This window comes from Diachasma alloeum, unplaced genomic scaffold (genome assembly GCF_001412515.2).
Source record: "Diachasma alloeum isolate Michigan unplaced genomic scaffold, Dall2.0 Dall_scaffold_00521, whole genome shotgun sequence".
NCBI classification, from domain to species: Eukaryota; Metazoa; Arthropoda; class Insecta; order Hymenoptera; family Braconidae; genus Diachasma; species Diachasma alloeum.
The window spans coordinates 50,093-69,098 of record NW_021680653.1 but is presented as its reverse complement, the minus strand read 5'-3'; the positions used below and the strand labels follow the sequence as shown (position 1 = coordinate 69,098).

General features: G+C 35.5%; 3 protein-coding genes across 5 annotated transcripts; 1 reads left to right on the top strand and 2 right to left on the bottom strand.

Moving 5' to 3' along the window:
* The first annotated feature begins 379 nt into the window (after positions 1-379).
* On the top strand, positions 380-3,743 carry LOC107042807 (receptor expression-enhancing protein 5). 2 transcript variants are annotated; one of them, XR_003783120.1, is made up of 5 exons: positions 380-660; positions 774-1,006; positions 2,685-2,820; positions 3,119-3,286; positions 3,413-3,743. XR_003783120.1 is itself a non-coding variant. In XM_029126444.1 (4 exons), exons 1-4 carry the CDS (start codon positions 534-536, stop codon positions 3,163-3,165), a joined length of 543 nt encoding a protein of 180 aa, XP_028982277.1. In that variant the 5' UTR covers positions 380-533; the 3' UTR covers positions 3,166-3,743. The 2 variants fall into 2 exon arrangements, 1 of the variants encoding a protein (XP_028982277.1); XM_029126444.1 differs by having other exon boundaries at positions 3,119-3,743.
* On the bottom strand, positions 3,231-15,968 carry LOC107042805 (folliculin). Of its 2 annotated transcripts, none has more exons than XM_015264002.2 (7): positions 15,921-15,968; positions 15,450-15,833; positions 15,204-15,309; positions 11,648-11,925; positions 7,176-7,549; positions 3,657-3,891; positions 3,231-3,555 (listed from the first exon to the last, which is right to left on the bottom strand). In XM_015264002.2, the coding sequence occupies exons 2-7, from the start codon at positions 15,770-15,772 to the stop codon at positions 3,414-3,416; spliced, it is 1,458 nt and encodes a 485-aa protein (XP_015119488.1). In that variant the 5' UTR covers positions 15,773-15,833; positions 15,921-15,968; the 3' UTR covers positions 3,231-3,413. The 2 variants fall into 2 exon arrangements, with proteins under 2 accessions (XP_015119488.1, XP_015119489.1); XM_015264003.2 differs by having other exon boundaries at positions 15,926-15,967.
* A 254-nt stretch (positions 15,969-16,222) lies between these two features.
* On the bottom strand, positions 16,223-18,555 carry LOC107042797 (MAPK regulated corepressor interacting protein 2). Its single transcript, XM_015263984.1, has 5 exons — positions 18,218-18,555; positions 18,016-18,112; positions 17,776-17,897; positions 17,289-17,405; positions 16,223-17,207 (listed from the first exon to the last, which is right to left on the bottom strand). The coding sequence occupies exons 1-5, from the start codon at positions 18,267-18,269 to the stop codon at positions 17,137-17,139; spliced, it is 459 nt and encodes a 152-aa protein (XP_015119470.1). The 5' UTR covers positions 18,270-18,555; the 3' UTR covers positions 16,223-17,136.
* Between the last annotated feature and the right edge of the window lie 451 nt (positions 18,556-19,006).

Genomic DNA, 19,006 nt, shown 5'->3' with positions numbered 1-19,006 from the left:
CTTCTGGCGAAAATGACTACCTGTAGGTCTCAGCGCATCCGCTTCATTTTTATATATATACCATCTGTAACGCTTCCAAACCACCTACGAGAAGCTTGGAATATTCGGTTCTACCAAACACATCTTTTCTCCTCAAGATAATGAGAAAACCCTACCTGGAATCAATCGATTAATTGAACATCATCGGGGAAAACATTGTCATGAACAATAAAAACTTTAGATTTCATTCTGATTACCGCAATATAATATCTATTTCATGAAGTTATTTGCTACCAATTCAAATTGAAGAAGGCGATAGTGTCAGTGGCGCCAAAATACAATGGAGAGCCTCGCGCGTGCGTACAATTGTCCCTAATTTGAAAATCACGGAAACTTTGTGATTGGCAACATAACCTTGACCCATCAAAACTCAACGGTCGCCAGACTCGTCTACCGGTGTGGTATTTCCTCCTCCGGCTAAAGTCACTATCACTTACTCATACTCTTATCGCACGTAATCAATCACTTGAAAAAATAAGGAAATTTTTAAAAATATGGCTCGTATAATGGCGACGAAAGAAACAGTGGAGAAGGCATTGAGGGACGAGAGTAAACCCTGGACTAAATTATTCGCAATGGCAGAGGCTAAAACAGGTGTTGACAGGCTTTACATCTTAGGAGGTATGTAATAATTAGTTATGTCATCATTTCGTTGTTTTCTACGTTTTACATTAATGACCAAAAATATCGGAAATGTGGCGATATTTATTTTACGGATACAATCTTCTGTAAAGCATCTGTTGCGTTGCTGGCACTGTACTTGGTGTTTGGACTTGGTCAACAACTTGTCTGCAATATCATTGGATTTTTCTACCCAGCTTATTGCTCAATGAAAGCATTGGAGACACCAAAGAAGGATGATGATACGAAATGGTTGACTTACTGGGTTGTATTCGCTGTATTCACGATTATTGAATTCTTCTCAGATTTCATCGTTGGGTGGTTCCCTGTTTATTGGCTGTTCAAGGTAACATATGGCGTTGGGGCACCTGAGCATTATTGTTTACTTCCGGATGGAAGCTTGTAATCAGTCGATTTTTTGATTCTCGAATTTCGATTGCAAATTATTTAGAATATCATGAAACGTCGAGATATGATGTTTTTAGAAAATGTCTGTGCGTACGTCCGTATATGTGTGCAAAATTCTGGGAAATTTTTTATAAATTTTCACAAAACAAGCAGGGATTCGAGCCTATTCGACAGAAGGCATGTGACCATTACTTCTTGCGTTATTAGTCTATTTTTTTCAACCAAATCCATTGGTAATAAGCTTCCGAATGGATTCGTAGCAATTCCCTGTCTTTATGACAGGCATACAACTGTAACCACATGCTACAGAGTGTCTACAGAAAGATATTCAATCTTTTAATTAAATAGATTTATAGAAAAGATTAAATATCTCCAAAATTGCTCGGCCGGTTGAGCTCATCCAGAATACCAACCTTGATATTGTATCAACTATAATGATACCAGATTTCAATTTGCTATCTCTTTTTTTGCTCAAGTTATCGTGCGAACAAAATTTTTCATTAACAACGGAAAAACGGCAGTATCGCCAAGCTGTGTATTAAAGAGTCTATATATTCTAAATCACTTACAGAGAGGCCATCGAGACGAGTATTTAAAGAAAAAAATTTGAAATCGGTGCAGTAGTTTTTGAGATATTGAGGAAGAACGAAATTTAATTAAGTTGTTATATCTCAGGAAGTACTAGACTGGTCGGGCTAAAACAGCGCGCCAAAGTTGAGCTCAATAACAGCTACTATGAGCCAAAATTTCAGATTTTTGTCTACAAATTTCAACATATTTATGTTGAATTTTCTAAAAATTAATCACCAAAAACCCAAGTTGTCGAATACATACATACAGACATGACCCTAAAAACATCATTTCTTCACGTTTCATAACATTCTCGATCATTTGTAATCAAAATTATAAAATCGAAAAAACGGTCAAAAACAATGCTTCCATTCGGAAGCAAAAAGGACTAAAGTGATAGGTACAAATCTGCAATTTTGACTCACAACTGGTATTGTTTAGGAACACATCTGTGCGAAATTTCAATTCAATTCAATTTCGGTCCATTACTTTTTGAGATGCCACGATTCTGCAAAATTTTTTTCTCAATATCTCAAAAACTACTACATTAAATGAACTTTTTTTGCCGTCAAAATATTCCTTATGATAATATCTATCGAATTGGGCCATAATATACCTAGCTAACTAGGGGGAGTCCTTTAGTAATTGATATTTTTCATTTTTGTGATAAAATCGATGTTTACACGATAATGCTTGAAACAATTGAGATAGAAAGTTGAAATTTGTTTTTTACTTATGATTATGATTTTAGCTCTTACTATATTACAGGCTTTGCCATGAGTTTTCAAAATCAAGTCGTCATTGAAATATAAATGATCGCTTCGCTTAAAATGAGAAATTTCAATGAAAGAGAATTGTCATGAATTATTTGATGTTGAATTGAATTCAAATTCAATTCCTTCGCATAATCATAGGAGGATTGTTTTCTAGAGATTTCTACCTTACCAATCCACCATCGGACCATTTTTTCTCATTCATTTCTGTTATTTTAAATCATCTTTTGATTAACAGCATTTGTTTATAAATGGATACATTTTTTCATCCAGTGTGTTTTCTACGTCTGGCTGATGGCCCCAATAGATTACAATGGATCCCTCATCATTTACCATCGTTTCATCAGACCAAAATTCATTCAATACCAGCCACAGGTCGATAACATCATGACAAATGCCCGTGATGCCGGTAAGTTTAATGTTATCTTTTATAATTTTTATTTCTTCAACGAAGTTGCAAAAAACAGGATAATAGATGTTCGAAAATGTTGAACTTATTATTTCGCAAATACCTCTGGAATGAAGAGGTCTGCAATGTCGAGACATCTAACTTTCTTGCAAAAAATGTCTCCTGACAAACTTTCCTACATCTGTTACTTTTGAAGGTATTTGCGACATAATTAGGAAATTTATTTCTCATTCCTCTTTTTTTTACCACTTCATTGTGATTTTTGTAATAACGTATGAATCATTAATCTTTTTTACAGCGGTGAAGGCAGCTGCTGATGTCCTATCGCATGAGAAGAATAATTAATGAATAATTAAAGAACAATAAGTGAATAGGTTGCCATTTTTTCCCAATAAAAATGTGACTTGAAATTTTTTAAAACCAACTTTAATCAAGAGTTCCAACGTGTGCATCAACGTGAGAAAAAGTATTAACAAGCTCGCACAATTTGCCTTCTCAATTCTTAAATCATATTTTTCTTCAATAAATAATTACAACCAAATTAAAAAAAAAGAATGAATAGAAACGAAAAAAATTTATATATATTCATCAGTTCACGCAGGATTTGAGGGAAGACCCATCGACCAAGAATCAATCAGTCCTAGATCGTGTTTGTCAGCACCTAAACTCATGATGAGACCAGAGAGATCGCCCTGGTGGCCGCGTCCTCGCATTGCATGCACAATTTTAGCGATACTAGATAACATATTGAAAAGAACAAAAAATGATAAATTAATTATGTTATGATTCATCGTTGAAATTGTATAATAATTGTGATGTTAAAGAATATGCCTTACTTCGCCCATTCCTCCTGGAGAGCAATAAATTGTGCTCGTAATACATTGTGCTCGAGTTTCTCATTGTAAATATATTTTTCGAGTTTAGTCACAAGTGTTGGCAATTTTTGGGGCAATTCTCCTGTCCACCTCAGAATTGGAGATCGTGGGTGTGTGGTTTTGTGCTCGTCAGGGATTATGTCGAGTCTGCAGATATGGGGAGACGGGACTGGAACGGCTACGAGAGTATCAACACCTGTGGATAAATAAAAAGTTGATAATTCAAGTGATTAATTGGAAATAAAGTCTCAAGTATTTTAGTCTCCAAACAACTCCTCGATCTTCACCTGCTTCTGGCTCAGAAGTTGGAACCTCAGCTGTGGGAGACTCTTGATCGTGTTACCAATGAACAAGCAGTCCGAACAGCTGAGATGAGAACTGAGAGTCAGAGGGGTAAGTTCAGGAAGTTGATCCCCCAGGAGAAAGTCCCGACCCTCACTCACACTGTGAAGAATCTGAGCACATATGAGCTTAGTGAAGCACAAGTATCTGTGTTGGCAAAAGGACACAACTTCGCTGTTGCCCCCAAAAAGATCCCCACCGAGGAAATCATCAGTCGCACCGAGACAGCGATTTACCATCTTCCTCAGGAGACCAGCAACGAGATCCGGAGAAAGTTGTCCAACATCCTCCACAAGGCCACCCCCCCTAGTGACAATATCACCAGGGAGGAACGCCTTGCACTGCGTAGTCTAAAGGAAAATAATGATTTGATCATTCTTCCGGCAGACAAAGGCAATGCCACGGTGGTTATGGATAAGGACGACTACTCCGGTAAGCTCAGTGCGATGTTGGGTGACTCCAGAGTTTACGTCAAGCTCAGGAAGGATCCTACTCGTACAATTGAGCGAAAAACTGTTGATCTCCTGAAGAAGGCTGGTCTCTCCGCTGACTTGACGAAATTCCTCACTCCTAAAGAATCCTTCCCTCCTAGACTCTAAGGACTCCCCAAAATCCATAAATAGTCTGTTCCTCTCCGTCCCATTGTCAGTAACATTGGAGCGCCAACTTACCAGCTGGCCAAGTTTCTCACGAAACCACTCCAAAAGTTGACTGGCCTGAACGGTTCATACATTCAGAACTCACTAGATTTCGTCAACAAACTTAGAAATCTTCGGACTTCTCCAGATGATATCTTAGTTAGTTTCGATGTAGAATCACTCTTCACTAACGTCCCAATCTCAAAAACCTTGGAAATCATCAAGAATTCCAATAACATTTATTCCCAATTCCTTCCCTTAATTGAGCACTGCCTGACTTCTACATACTTTCAGTTCGAAGGAGAATTCTATGAGCAAAAATCAGGAGCAGCAATGGGTTCTCCCATCTCCCCGATTATTGCAAATATATTCATGGAACACTTTGAGAACGAAGTATTGAAGTCAGCACCTCAGAAACCTTCTGTGTGGTTCAGATATGTGGACGATACCTTTGTCATCTGGCCACATGGGAAGACTGGTCTAACTCAATTCCTGGAGTTCTTGAACAATCAGCACACGAGCATCAAGTTCACCATGGAAATTGAGCAGGACAGATGTCTTCCTTTTCTGGATGTTCTGGTTCGGCGCAACGAGGATGGCACTCTGGGCCACCAAGTATATCGCAAGCCAACACACACAGGCAGGTATCTCAATGCTACCTCCCATCACCACCCCTCCCAGAAACACTCCGTTATCAGCTCTCTCATGTATAGAGCACTTACAATTTCTCAACCCTCAAACGTTGACAGTGAAGTTGAACATCTTGAGACAGCTCTGACCACGAATGGGTATAACATCCAACAAATTCGAAAGGTCAAGCAAAAGCTACAGAGCAAGCTCTCATCTCTCCAAGAGGAGACTGTTCCTGAGGAAAACCAGGAAAGACCTAAAATGGCCCTCCTCCCCTATCTGAGAGGCACAACAGAACGCATCAGCAGAGTACTCGGTAAACATAACATCCGAACGATCTTCCAACCCCCAAAGAAGATCGGACAGATGCTGCCGAGCGCGAAGGATCCAAGACCAGCCTTGAGTACACCAGGAGTGTACGAGATCCCTTGCTCATGCGGGAAAGTGTACATTGGAGAAACCGGGAGGAAGATCAGTACACGGATCAAAGAACACCAGCGGTGCTCCAAATACGGTCACTTAGAACAGTCTGCCCTGGCTGAACACTGGATGGATACTGGACATACTATCCACTACGACCAAGCCAAAATGCTGGCCAAGTCTCAAGGGTATTTCGAAAGGAAATACCGAGAGGGTTTGGAGATCCATAAAAACCCTAACAACCTCAACAGGGACAGAGGATATCAAGTGAACCCCATTTGGAAAACCGTCCTCCCGGTTTTTGAATTGACCAGCTGATCAATTAAAAAGATGATTGGCTGACCCCCTCCTCCCCTTCCCCCACCACCACAAGGGAAGGTATATAAGGACTGCCCCCACACATCGGAGCTCAGAATCGGAGCTCATAGCCCTGAAGATGCAGACTGCAATGTTTGCGAAACGTCGGCGCAATGTTGAAACGCAACGCGGCATCCATCCGGAAGCCAACCAAGTCTCAAGTATTTTAATAATGATGGATTCAGACAGAAAATTCCAAAATATCTTTTTGGCAAATTGAAGTACGGAGAAGATCTGTCAACATATTTCCTTGAAATAATTTATTCTCAAAATATTTGCATAACACAATCCGACAAAATTTCACCCCTGCCTTCCTTAACGGACGAAACTAGGATGAACAGGCCAATTGCTGGATGGTTAAGAGAAATTCAAGTTTCGTGGTAGGATCTAAAATAAAAGAATCACCTACATGGGGATATGACGGCTTCCATACCTTCAAGAATACTTTAATTAGCAGAAAAATTATCTGAAGTCAAAATAACGAAACAAAGAATAATTAAATTAAGAAATAGTTGAATGCAGCCAAAACCCCTAATTCCTGGACATCTGAGCCATATTTTCTTTATTTATTAAATGTCGATCAATTGAAAAAATCATTGATCACATGATTATACCCGTGTAATATTAGTTAAAGGTGAAATAATCAGTGCAATTTTCATTTTATTTATGGAATATTCAATGCGAGTTGAAATCGTCCAGAAATTAACCCCCGTCTAGAAATTGACCTGTTTACTCTACCCGCATTAGGAAGACTTTACTTTGCTGATTCCCAATATGCTCACAGAATTTTTCTACCAATCCTCATTATAAAAAAAATAAATATTAAGCTTCATGAAATCACTGGAAGTCATTAAATTATAAAATCTATAAAATCAGCCAAAAGAAATTTAACGAAATGAGAAAAGTAAGATATGTGAGGAGACCGAGAGTTTTTTGTGATCTATACGCAGAATAGCTCTCTATGAATTCCATAATTCGCTATTCAACATTACATTTAATCCACAGAAGAGAAATCTCTGAATCATAGCGGGTCTTTCAATATTTTTCAAAATATTTGTAAAATGATCTCTACATTAGATAATAATTTTTTTACCCAGGAAATTGCATTCTTTAATGTCTTTATATTCCTCTGCGCCGATTTGGATCCTCCTGCAGGACTTTGGAATCAGAGAGCTCAAAGCATAAAGAATCTCTCGTGCCTGGCTATCTGGACCTCTCACAACGATCTGAATCCCAGTGAGACACGCAAACAGAAGTTGTCTGAAGTGTTCCCTCGACATTTGCTGTGAAATTTCTCGTAGAATCGTAGTAACAAATTTTTTCTTTGAGATCTCAGAAAATTCGGGATTTTCAGTAAAATCTTGATATCTGATGAGAAATCCTGATAGTGCACTGTCGAGTGTTGCTGAGGACTCAACGAAGTGTCGAGCACCTGCACTTAAGATCCAGACCAGCCACATGTGGATTCTAAATCAAGAAATTGTTCAGGTTTAATTACATTTTGCAATTTATAGTTCTGCTAATCATGCATTCATGGAAAGTACTATCACCTCTACTTATTACAGGTTTATGATGTTACTGGTCATTTCATCACAAATATTCATCACATGCACTGAGAAAAAAATGTTTCAAAAATTAGTGTGCTACTCATCGATGCTGGGACATAACAGGGGGTCATCGAAAAATTCGAATGTGGCACCCCAATTTTTAGAGGGACTTGCGCCACTACTCGCGCGATGCCCGTAAAACTTAGGGTGCCACATACGAATTTTCTGGTGACCCCCTGTTATGTCCCAGCATTAGTGAGTAGCACACCAATTTTTGGAGGGACTCTCACGGAATTATGGTGTATTTTTCTCTCCGTGTGGACAATTTATTACAGCATTATTTGTGAACGTCCGCATGAAAAGGAACCACTTTGTCGATTCTACTTTCAAAGATATTGACGTTTTTGTTTCTGCAACATTCACTCTCATGGTCATTTTTGCCTTAACTCTGGATTGGTCACCCTATAAGGAAAACCCCATCGCGCGTCATTTTTCTTTAATTACAATTGACTGGCTAACCGGAAAAATTGAAAAAAAAATGACTTTGTCAATTGAAGTGTCTAAAAAATTATAATAGTTTTCAGAACAATATATTTCCCAAAATTCCTAAAGAAAACCAATTATTTCAGACAGATGAATTATTTTTTCCCATGTTAAATCAAATTGCCCATGAGGCGACGTTGCTGGAAACTCGTTAAACGCGCCCGGGTAGTGTAGAGTGAATTCGGCAACGCTAAAGCTTAAATAACACGGCGGCGAATCCCCGCGGAGGTGACCAAGTCGCAAGGTCGCGTTTGGTGACCAGACTAGGGTTAAGGGGAGACGGAACCCCTTTGTCTACATCAAATCTTAGAATTGTGTTTTCTCCTACAATTATTAATTTCTATCTATGAAATTACTTTATCGACTCGATTATCGCATTGTTGAGTCAATGAAGTAGTTTAATGAATAAAAAATAATAATTGCAGGAGAAAACACAATTCTGAAGATTCATATAAACGCAAGGGTTCCGTTTCCACTTAAGGGGAGACTACTATGAGTTTTCAAAGTTGCAGCCTATTGGCATGAGATTTATCATACATTGAAGATCGATTATATATGTCTAAAAGCGAATAATGAGTGCAAAAAAATTGTTTATTGCTGGTTTGCCCGCAGACGCTTAAAATGTTAAAAATAGTCCCGGGCCTCCAATTTTTAAGCTACAGAGATTTATTTTCTTTTCAAAAAATTTTGAAAAAATGTGTGCAATAACAATTACGAATTAGTTTTTTGAAATTCAACTCCTACACAGCTAAGTTCGTAATTTTTGGAATAACAAATTGCACTACTCATGTAAAATAGCCCGAAAAATGTTTCTGAAAGAATCAAGAATATATTTCAAATATTTTAGCGATAATTTTTCTGCCTATTTTACATGAATGACACAAATTTTTATATTAAACAAAAACTAAATTAGCCGTGTAGGATTCGAGTTTCAAAAAACTAACTCGTAATTGTTATTGTATACATTTTTTCAAAGATTTTGAAAAAAACCCTCTGTAGCTCACAAATTGTAGGCTCTGGACTATTTTTAACATTTTAAGCGTCTGTGGGGCAAATAACAATAAATAATTAATATTTTTGCGCTAATTATTCGTTTCGATCTTCAATTCATAAGAAATCTCACTCCAAAAGCCCACGATTTTTGAAACTCATAGTAATCTCCCCTTAAAATGTGCGTAATATTATTAAGAGTATCGCAGTACAGATAACTCCATAGCGACAAAGTGGGCCCTTTGTGTGTCCCGGTAGCTTAGTCGGTAAGAGTGCCCGGCGCGTATCTGGGAGACCCGGGTTCGATTCCCGGCTGGGTGAAGCGGAAATTTTTTCTCTCTAAATTCTAATTCTCTTAGAATTTTCGTGTGTTCTTTCCATCGAATTTCAATCTATACTTGAAAATATATTCTTAGTGTGTGTAGAACATAAAGAATTGTTTATCAGATTTTTTGAATGTTCGCGCTTGACGGGTCATAATTATTATTGATTGGGGGATTTCACATGTTATATTGTAAAATTTTATTTTCTGGCACAGCTCCATTAATTGAGACTCGGAATTTTTGGCAATAACGGGTTGTAATTGTTAGTCGCTGAATTATCATTTACTTGTCTGATTCACTATCATTTTTATTTCATTGGAATATATTCATACGATGCAATTTATTGCAGTGATCTTTGTTTATCGTGTCTATTCAATTTTTGTAATGACCACTAATCATTGTCATTATGCATTCAAACATATTTGTATACTGGAAACATATTTGCTGCAACAGTGTATCGTCTATTAGTTTACTACTACTGACTGTAGCAATACTATTATTGTAATACATATTTCTTATCTCTGCAATGATTATGATGTACTCGAAAATATGATGATATTTTGTTTTTTCATAGTTCTGATCATGTACTTTTTTGTCGCGATAATATGTATAGATAGGGTAAAAGCAACAGTGTCAGAACTCGCCCAGTGGTTGAAATAATGTATATATTTATCGTAGAATAAATGCTCAATGCAATGAAATGGGACTTTTTTAAAAACCAATATGAATATTGAACGATTAATATGAATATTAATGTTCAAGAGTTCAATGAGACCTGCTGAAAATTTCCCGTATTAATGAATCTTGGTCTTTCGATCATTGGTATTTGACGATTCTTATTCGTTCGAACACTGGTACAGTTCACCCTATTCCTATTTGTGATGAAACGTCCTGAAATGAATTAGAACTGATGCTTCGGCACTGGGATAGACTAAACTAATAAATTGTCCAGTAATAAATTCTGATAATAACTTCCAATGCAATATTTAGAGGTGGAATTAGGCAGAGTGATATTAGGAGAGAATATAAAGACGCTAATTTGCAGCTTTAAAACTTCATCTACATGAACAGCCTCTTGATAATTTCTCCTTTAAGGTAAATGATCCTCGGCTCGTGTAGCTAAGGTTAACTCATTAGTCCAATATTTCTATTGAAATGAATGTAAAGATGCGATGCTTTAAATTACATATCAGACAGTAAAAATTTCAGGATTAGAATTCACTTATATTAATGATGATAATTAATGTCCCTACGCTCGCTCGTCTCGTGATTTGAATTATATGGAAAGGTTATATCCGAACTAATTACAATATGAGCATCCTATTTGGTTCTATGTTCTATGCTTTTGAGGCCGTCCAATTTCTAGGTTTTACCGGCCGTTATCCCTTTTAATGGAGACTTTTCGTTTATGAGAAGGTAGATAGTATAGAAAAAAATTGGCCGTTATTCTTCTTGATTATGATTTTTGTTTTAATAGGGGCAATCGATTGTAAAGATTATAAAATTAAAGAGAGCCACTTTTTGAGCTGTCACTCTATCCTTTTTGAAATAATACAACATTAAACAATATCTCGAGGCACAAAATTACATTTCAATTGAACAGTTCAATCTTTCAAATGATTTTTCCATCCGCTTAGTCCGTTACCAGTTGACAGTTGGTTGCAAAACGAGCATAAGATCACTGCCATTTCCATTGTATCTATTCTTTTAATTGCCGAAATTTCCGTGAAATATTAAGATATTACTATAATTTATGCAATTTTATTGTTTTGTTAACCATCTTCTACCATCTCAAGGGATTTTTAATCTCATTTTACTATTATAACGGAGATATCAACATTTAAAAATTGTTTCTTAATTTGCGGCTGAAGAATTCACTCTGTCGCAGCACAAGTTGATGTAAATAGGATTTTTCTCTCTTATTCTTCAATAAATCATTGTTCCTTGGTGTCTAAAATAATAACTTCAATCGTATGTCACTCTTGATAGACTTTTGGGACTGTCAAAATGATTAAAATGTGATAGCTCCCGGCATCTGAACGAGCATAGTGACAGGGCATCTGAACGAGCATAGATACATTTACCGGAATCACCACTTTATAAGAAATCACAAATCGCCACAAGGACGCAGATTTGATATTAAAATTGAAAATCAGAATCACCTAACGAAAATGTGTTTCTCATTAGTAATTTCTGGCAAACCCCTAGGCATGCCTCTGGCAGTTTCTCGCTTAGCATGTAGTCCCCCATTCGCTGAGGATAGTCTGGCAGCTCTTTGGGGATTAGCTTTCTCATCAGCATTATACTTCTTCTCAGCAAAGTCCTGAAGCTCTTTAATAACTTGCCGAAGATTATCCACAAAAAAAGGCCACATATTGAGCAAGAATTGTTTGTCCTTCATAAAAACAATGAAACTGCATGATCTTCGTATACCTCTAGCCTAGAAGGAATTCATTTAATTGTATTTACGTTGAATTTCAAAATTAGAAGAGAAAAGGGGGCCACACTTAATTTTCAAACTATTTTATAAATAGTGCACGGGGAGAAACAAAAACATGTTCTCAAACAACTCTTATTTGGTCAAAAAAAGTCACAAATTATCAAGAATAAAAAATCTCGTGCTGAACATTCGAAGAATGTTTGAGATCAAAAATGGAAAGGAGTGCAGCGGCAGAATACTACACTACCACACAAGATTGTCTCCCGATGAAGGTGTGTTTTATGAGACAAAGAAAGAGTAATTATTCGTTCAAGCTATCCAATACTCAAATACAAGCAATTAATTCTTAAGGATAAACATATCCAAAATCGCAAGTACTTAGAAAAATTTTTATTTATTTTTTAACTGAGAGATGAAGATATTCCCTTCACTTTGATACAAATTTCAATCCACCAACCCATGTTCATTATTTAGAAATAAAATAGACAAAATGCACCAAATGCATGCGCTAACATGCACTTATATGGGATAGAATCATTCAAATATTTCCTCTTTTTGCCCGGGTACCCCAGATTTTTCTATGGCCATTGGATTCAGTATGATTTTACACATTACCTTCTATTGCTTCCGAATGGAAGCATTGTAATCGTGCTGTTTTCACATTCTCTAATTTTGATTGGAAATGATGTAGAATGGTCTGAAACGTAAAAATACGAAGTTTGGCGACCATGTCTGTCCATGTCAATGTCCATCGCCACCTTTCCGGTGGTCAATTTTTGGAAAATTGAGTAATTAATTGGCTAAACTTATTCCAAAAAATCTGAAATTTTGTCAGATTATAAACCTTAACAAGGACTAACTATGTGCAAAAGTTTCACCCGATTGATCAAATAGTTTTTCAGAAAAAGCTATTCGTTTTTAAATAGTTTTTCGCTAATATCTTCGAAGCTAGTCAACCGATTAAAATTTTTTTTTTCAAAATATTCGTTTCGATGCCTTCTATCCGAATCAATCAAAACATATATACCCGTTCATACAAAGTTTTCGAGATATTTCCATTTTTCTGTTTTTTCATAAAAATCCTGGTAATCACTCTAGCTTGTACAAAATTGAGATATCAACTTGAAATTTGGACAGAATCTTCCTCTCATGATAACAATCCTTCCTATTGAGAATGAGCTCAATCGCATGAGTAGTTTCCGAGATATTTGACTTTCTCTGAAAACATTTTATGTGCAATAGCTTAAAAACTACGCAACCCATTTCAATTTTTTTTTCAAAATATTTGTTTTGATGCCTTTTATCCGAATGCCTTCTATCCCATTCGGAAGCTTACTACCAATGGAATTAGTAGAAATGAAAGAAAGAAAAAGAGTTATAACACATAAAGTAACGGTCAGATGGCTTCAGCCAAAAAGGCTCGAACTCCTGCTTGTTTTTATTTCTACTTTTAGAGTCTTTTAGTAGGTGAATTATCAATTTGAACATAAATTTTACAAGAGCCCGTGTATAAGGAAAAATTAGTTTATTGATTTCTGCCGAGACTCTTGCGATTAATTTTTTTGCAACGTTAGAAAAGTTGGTTTTGTATGTTCTGCTGTCACCCGAAAAAATTACAGAATTTTCCTTGAACATGAAAAAAAACATTTACATATCAAAACATGACATATTTCTTGATGATTTAACTTAACTTTATGAGAGATGTTTTCATCCTGAAAATACGGTTACCAGTCAAAATAACACACGTAAATTTCAACACAGATTTAATACATGCATTTTCAACAGTTGACAATTTAACGTAGGAGAGGGTGGGGCAGAATGAAACAGCCGAAAAACGACTATTTGACACAATTCAAGCAAAAAAAAATTTTTTTATTAACTTTTGTTTATCAACTTTTTTTACTATCGGGAGTACGGATGAGAACGATAATTTTTTATTTGTCTTATAATTAAATTGATTACAATTCAATCATTAGATTAGGCCGATTACACTTTTCTTTTTTCACCGAAAATTGAAATTCAGCTTCACATTTTTCTTTTCCACCCTCTGAGTCTCCCCCTGGGCCTTGCTCTGGACTTTGAATTTTGCTGTTTCATTTTCTTTTCAATTAATCCATTGACAAAATCTTCTCCCGTCAAAACATCTCAATAATTCAAAATAATCATAATAATTATAATTCTTAATATTTTTCAGTAGAATGGAAAATTATTACTCTCATTAATACTCCCAAGACTAAAAAAGTTAATAAACAAAAACTAATAAAAAAAAGTATTTAATAAAAAAAAATTGTTTTGCTTGAATTGCGTTAACCAGTTGTTTTTCGACTGCTTCATTTTGCTCCACTCTCTCCTATACAAATTTAACACGTGTGTAGTAGTGTGTGTGTGTGTATTTGAAGTTTTGTGTCACCTCAATAATCCCTACTTGTGATAATAATTGAGGGATTAGTAACTGCTCAAGCCAGCAATATTTGAATTTGTGGCTTGATTAGACACAAAGACGATTGAGAGGTTTATATCGTTGATTTATTCTAACGTGTTGTAGTTCTTCATCGTATTTATTTTTATTGTTGGACACTTGGGCAGCGCGTTCGTTGGGATTCGAATTAGTATTGTTTTGATGATATTTTTTGTGATTATGAGTATTGGGAGTTGATTTCAAAGAAACTGTGAAGGGTTGTATAGTATGAGATATTATTTTGTTGTGATTAGTTTAACTGTAATTTGATATCAATTTATTGAATGTTCCGATTTACTGATTTATATGTTCTCATTTATTAAGAAAATTTACTGTCTTGTTGTTCATATTATTTTGATTTTTCATTAAATGAATTCTCATGCAGAAGACAAATATTTATTGATTTCCAAGAGTGTGTTGAAATTGTGATAAATGTGTATTGAATTTGTTTGAGTTAACATTTACATGTGTCATTTTGACATGTAATCGAAAATATACCTTCTCGCGTGACGACATCCGCTCCTTAATCCCAATATTTCGTTCTTAAAATTAAAACGAAACAATTTTGAACGCGGTAATTTGCCACTTGCAATTTTTGTTATTCAAACAAAACTTGTTTAAGAATATCTTTTTTTTCTCTCTTTTTTCTCGCAGTGTGGAAAGAGATAAATTCGAATAAATTCTTCAAGGTAAAGAAAGTTTTTCTAAATCCAACAGTTCTCAAGCTATTTACAGGACATGTTGACAGATTTTCTTCTGATCATCTCCATACTTCCATTGTTCTGTCACTTTCCATTTTCAAATCGATAGAAGCTTTTACCTGTGCATCTTTCAGAGTAAAGGCATGACTAAGCACATGACCTCGCGCCTCATCCCCAAAATAACAAACTCCATTTTTTCCCAGATGAAGTTCGCAGCTCAAGCTTCTAAAAAAATCAAAATAAATCATCAACATGAATAAATGAATGAAGAACTCTTACTGAAATGTCGTTGTCATTTTCCCCCTCTTGTCCTTCATTCTGTGTTTAAAAACCTCATCAGAATTCTTGAAACATCGTGAAAATACCTGATGCAAGCATGTGCAAGCAGATTAGTAACGTCCGCAGTCAGTGGCTGTCTGGCAGACACGAATGACGTTCTGCTCTCATGATCATTGCTCAAGTACTTAACATTCCCTAGGCTCTCACATCCATCGCACTCCTTCCTCTGACCTCCAGCACCTGTCAACCTTCTCCTGTCAGTCTCCTCTAGAATCTCTCTGGGTCCATAAAACTTCAACTTCCTGCTCTCTTTATCATCTTTGTCGTAAGTTTTGTAAGTTTGCGTCGTAAATATGACCCTCGGTCCATGCACCTCACAGAATGTGCACATCCCAATAACTGCGTTCATTTTCACGATATTTTCTACGTTTCTTTCTCATCGAGACGACCTATTTGTCATTCCTCGGCACCTAATTCAATGAAATATTGAAGAAAAATCTATCCAATTTAAAGATCAAAGGTCATTGTTAACAATAAACCAAAAGGTTTTTTCATACCTAACCTATAAACAAAACTACACCTCAGCTCATTCCCCCACCCTGTCGTTCGCAAATGACTACAGATTATTATGATAGGATAATGACATTCACATCCAGTAAAAAAAATTAGCCAATCAAATAATTTAAATCAAAACTAGCAAAATCATTTCACAGACTCAAAAAGTATAGTAAGACACTTTTTTCCAGCGTACAAAGATATATTTATATTGAAATAACAACTGGGGGACTTTTCATTTGACTTTTTGGAGAATCTAACCGAATGAAACTCCATGAATTAGTGATAAATTGACATCTCTTGCTGTTTTATAGTAAATATATTGCACTAAGTATGGACTACAATAATGAATGGTTTTTCTTGCGTTGCGAGTCAATCGCAATTAATTCTCCTCACGTGGTAAGTTTATTTTTCATTCATCGAGATTTCCGCTCGATGCTCTCAACGATATAACAACAATCTTAAAAATATTCAGTCTACAAAGATATACTAAAAAAATTTGTTTTTCTATTTTTTTTCGTTTTTATAACTGCGCAGCTTTTACAGACTTGATGACAATTGAATTTGATAAGTAATTTTTTATTAGGTATGGTAGCTAATTGGAACCATTTCGCATTTTAAATCGATGATATTTCAGCAGTGAACTGGTATAAAATAGGAGATATCTCGTTAAAGAGTAGGTTCGGAAGAAAATTTCAGGCCTCCGTTATAGGCCATGAAATTTTTCACAAAGGTTTCTTGTATTTTTCTCTGTATCACCAAAGATATTTTCAAAATTATTCAGTCATTTAAAAAACCATTGGTTTTAAGAATAAATGTCAAAAGCTATTTTTTTATGACTTGAAGGATTGATCCTCAAGTAAATTTTTACACGAGATAATTTCAGAACTGCAATCCCCAGATGTAATTCGATTCGATTCATTTATCATATTGATATCGTCAACATAACAGAAGAAATAATAATAATGATTACTCATTTACTAACAATACAGCAACGGATGTAATCTTACAATTATTCAAATATATATATAAAAAAATCTCTCGTTTGTGCTATCATGCAACTGGAGCACACATCAATTACATAATCACTATCATTTCTCATTAATAGTCTGGTAAAAAAAACAATTGTTCTTTCGAGGATGTCCTTGTGGCATATTTTGAAAAAAATGCACGAAGACTTATTTTTGAGTTTCTATGGCTCTCCCTGTTGTTTAATTCTCACAGAGACTTTGTGATGTTATTGAACAACCTTTTACCCCACCATGACTCGAGGTCGAACGGTTTAAAGTCTGCGAAAACCAGAATAAATAACTTTTAATCATTTTCATTTTAATTCGTTATCGTTTACTGAGTGAATGAGTAATTATTACCTTGTAGAATACCGTTAGGCTCACCATCGTTGTAGTATAGGCTCGAGGAGCCCTCCAACTCGTGAGGTTGCTCTGTTATCTCTTTCCTACTGCGATTACCATCCACTTGGCTCCAAGCTGGTGAATGAATATAAATGGATAATTCTTGATTCAATGTCGAATGAATGAAATTGTATAATTGAGGACTTCTAGATATAGCTCTAGCATTATACCAGGTTAACAAAAAAACGCCGAAAATTCTCAAGATATTTACAAAAAAAATGATCATTACAGAATTCAGTCATGAAACAGAAAAGAGTTACAGACTTGTGCATTGACAAAACTACAACTTTCAGTTTAAAGTTAAAAAAAAATGAGTAAAATTGGAGTATGACTTCTGTACAAATTTCAAAATGTGTAAATGAAAAGAAAAATGAAATAATTAAAGAGAAAATATATAAACTAGTTATTTCCACTGCTTCACTATTGAAAAATCATTTGAACTTACACTCATACACAAATTTAATGAGCTCCTCGTGCTGAGGTGTGATAACCTCCTGTATCCTGTGTTGCCTCGTGGAGCACAATTTCGATCTGCCATTCACATTGAATACAGGTTTTGGTGCTTGTCTACGATAAAAAACATAAATTAAGTAATGTCACCATTCAAAACTTGTTAATTAATCCTCTAGAACGAAAAAACTTTGAAAATTTGAGGTTATGGTTACGATAAGTTCCGAAAACTCACCGGGGAATTTCGTCACCGTTGATTTCCTCCTCAGCAGGATCAGCCTTCCTTGTTAAATCTCTCAACGTCTCGAGTCTCTCCAAATTCTGATTAATTCCTGCAATAAACCATGAAAAATCACCCGAATCACTACGCTGTTATCACTAATTCTTCGTCAACTGCACTTTAACATTTTTTGGTATTTCATTTTTTCTCAATTTACCTCTCCGAGTTTTGGCGACAATTTTACTTGGCCCTTTCGACACTGTATACATGTTTTATATGAAACACCAGAGTATATAATAAACAATTAAAGAATTTCCCGAAAATAACTGTTTATACTAGAGCGTGAAAATTTGAGTTTTTCTGACGCAAGCGTAAAACACACGATTGATAAGGTTCTAGAATCGTTGGGATCCTATGGTCTTATTCTCTATCCGGTACATGTAGTAGTAAGTGTATGTGAAGTTTCATTTGGCCCGCATGTCCATTAAGAAAAACCTTGTTTCCCACGGTACAAAGTCTAATAAAATGCCGCAGACCTCGAAATTCTGACTTTTTTTCTTCGTTTCTCACTCCTACAACTTTTTGCTCCCTTATATAACATTTTCCTTTTCGAAATTCTTTGCCCTCAGTGGCTAATAATAGATTCAAAACTGTGGGGGATAGGATGGTAAACATAGTTGATCACTATGTCACTATTTGAGCAATAAATTAATGATAAAATATCGGTTTCTTGTATTCAATATAATATTATATTTATTTTTCTACAATAATTTTCCATTTTACCATGTTTTTCAACAATTTTGAAATACGAATTAATTAATCAAAACGTTACAATGGTTTTGAAATATACTCCACGTGAAATAAACTCGGTAGCGAAATTGTAAAAGGTGATAATTTGAAAATTTGAATTTGCAGTTTAGATTCTTTTGCCAACATCTCAAAATCCACTGGATTTGAACTTCTAAGATCTTTTAAATAGGTCTCTCGAAATTTCGTTCCAAATCTA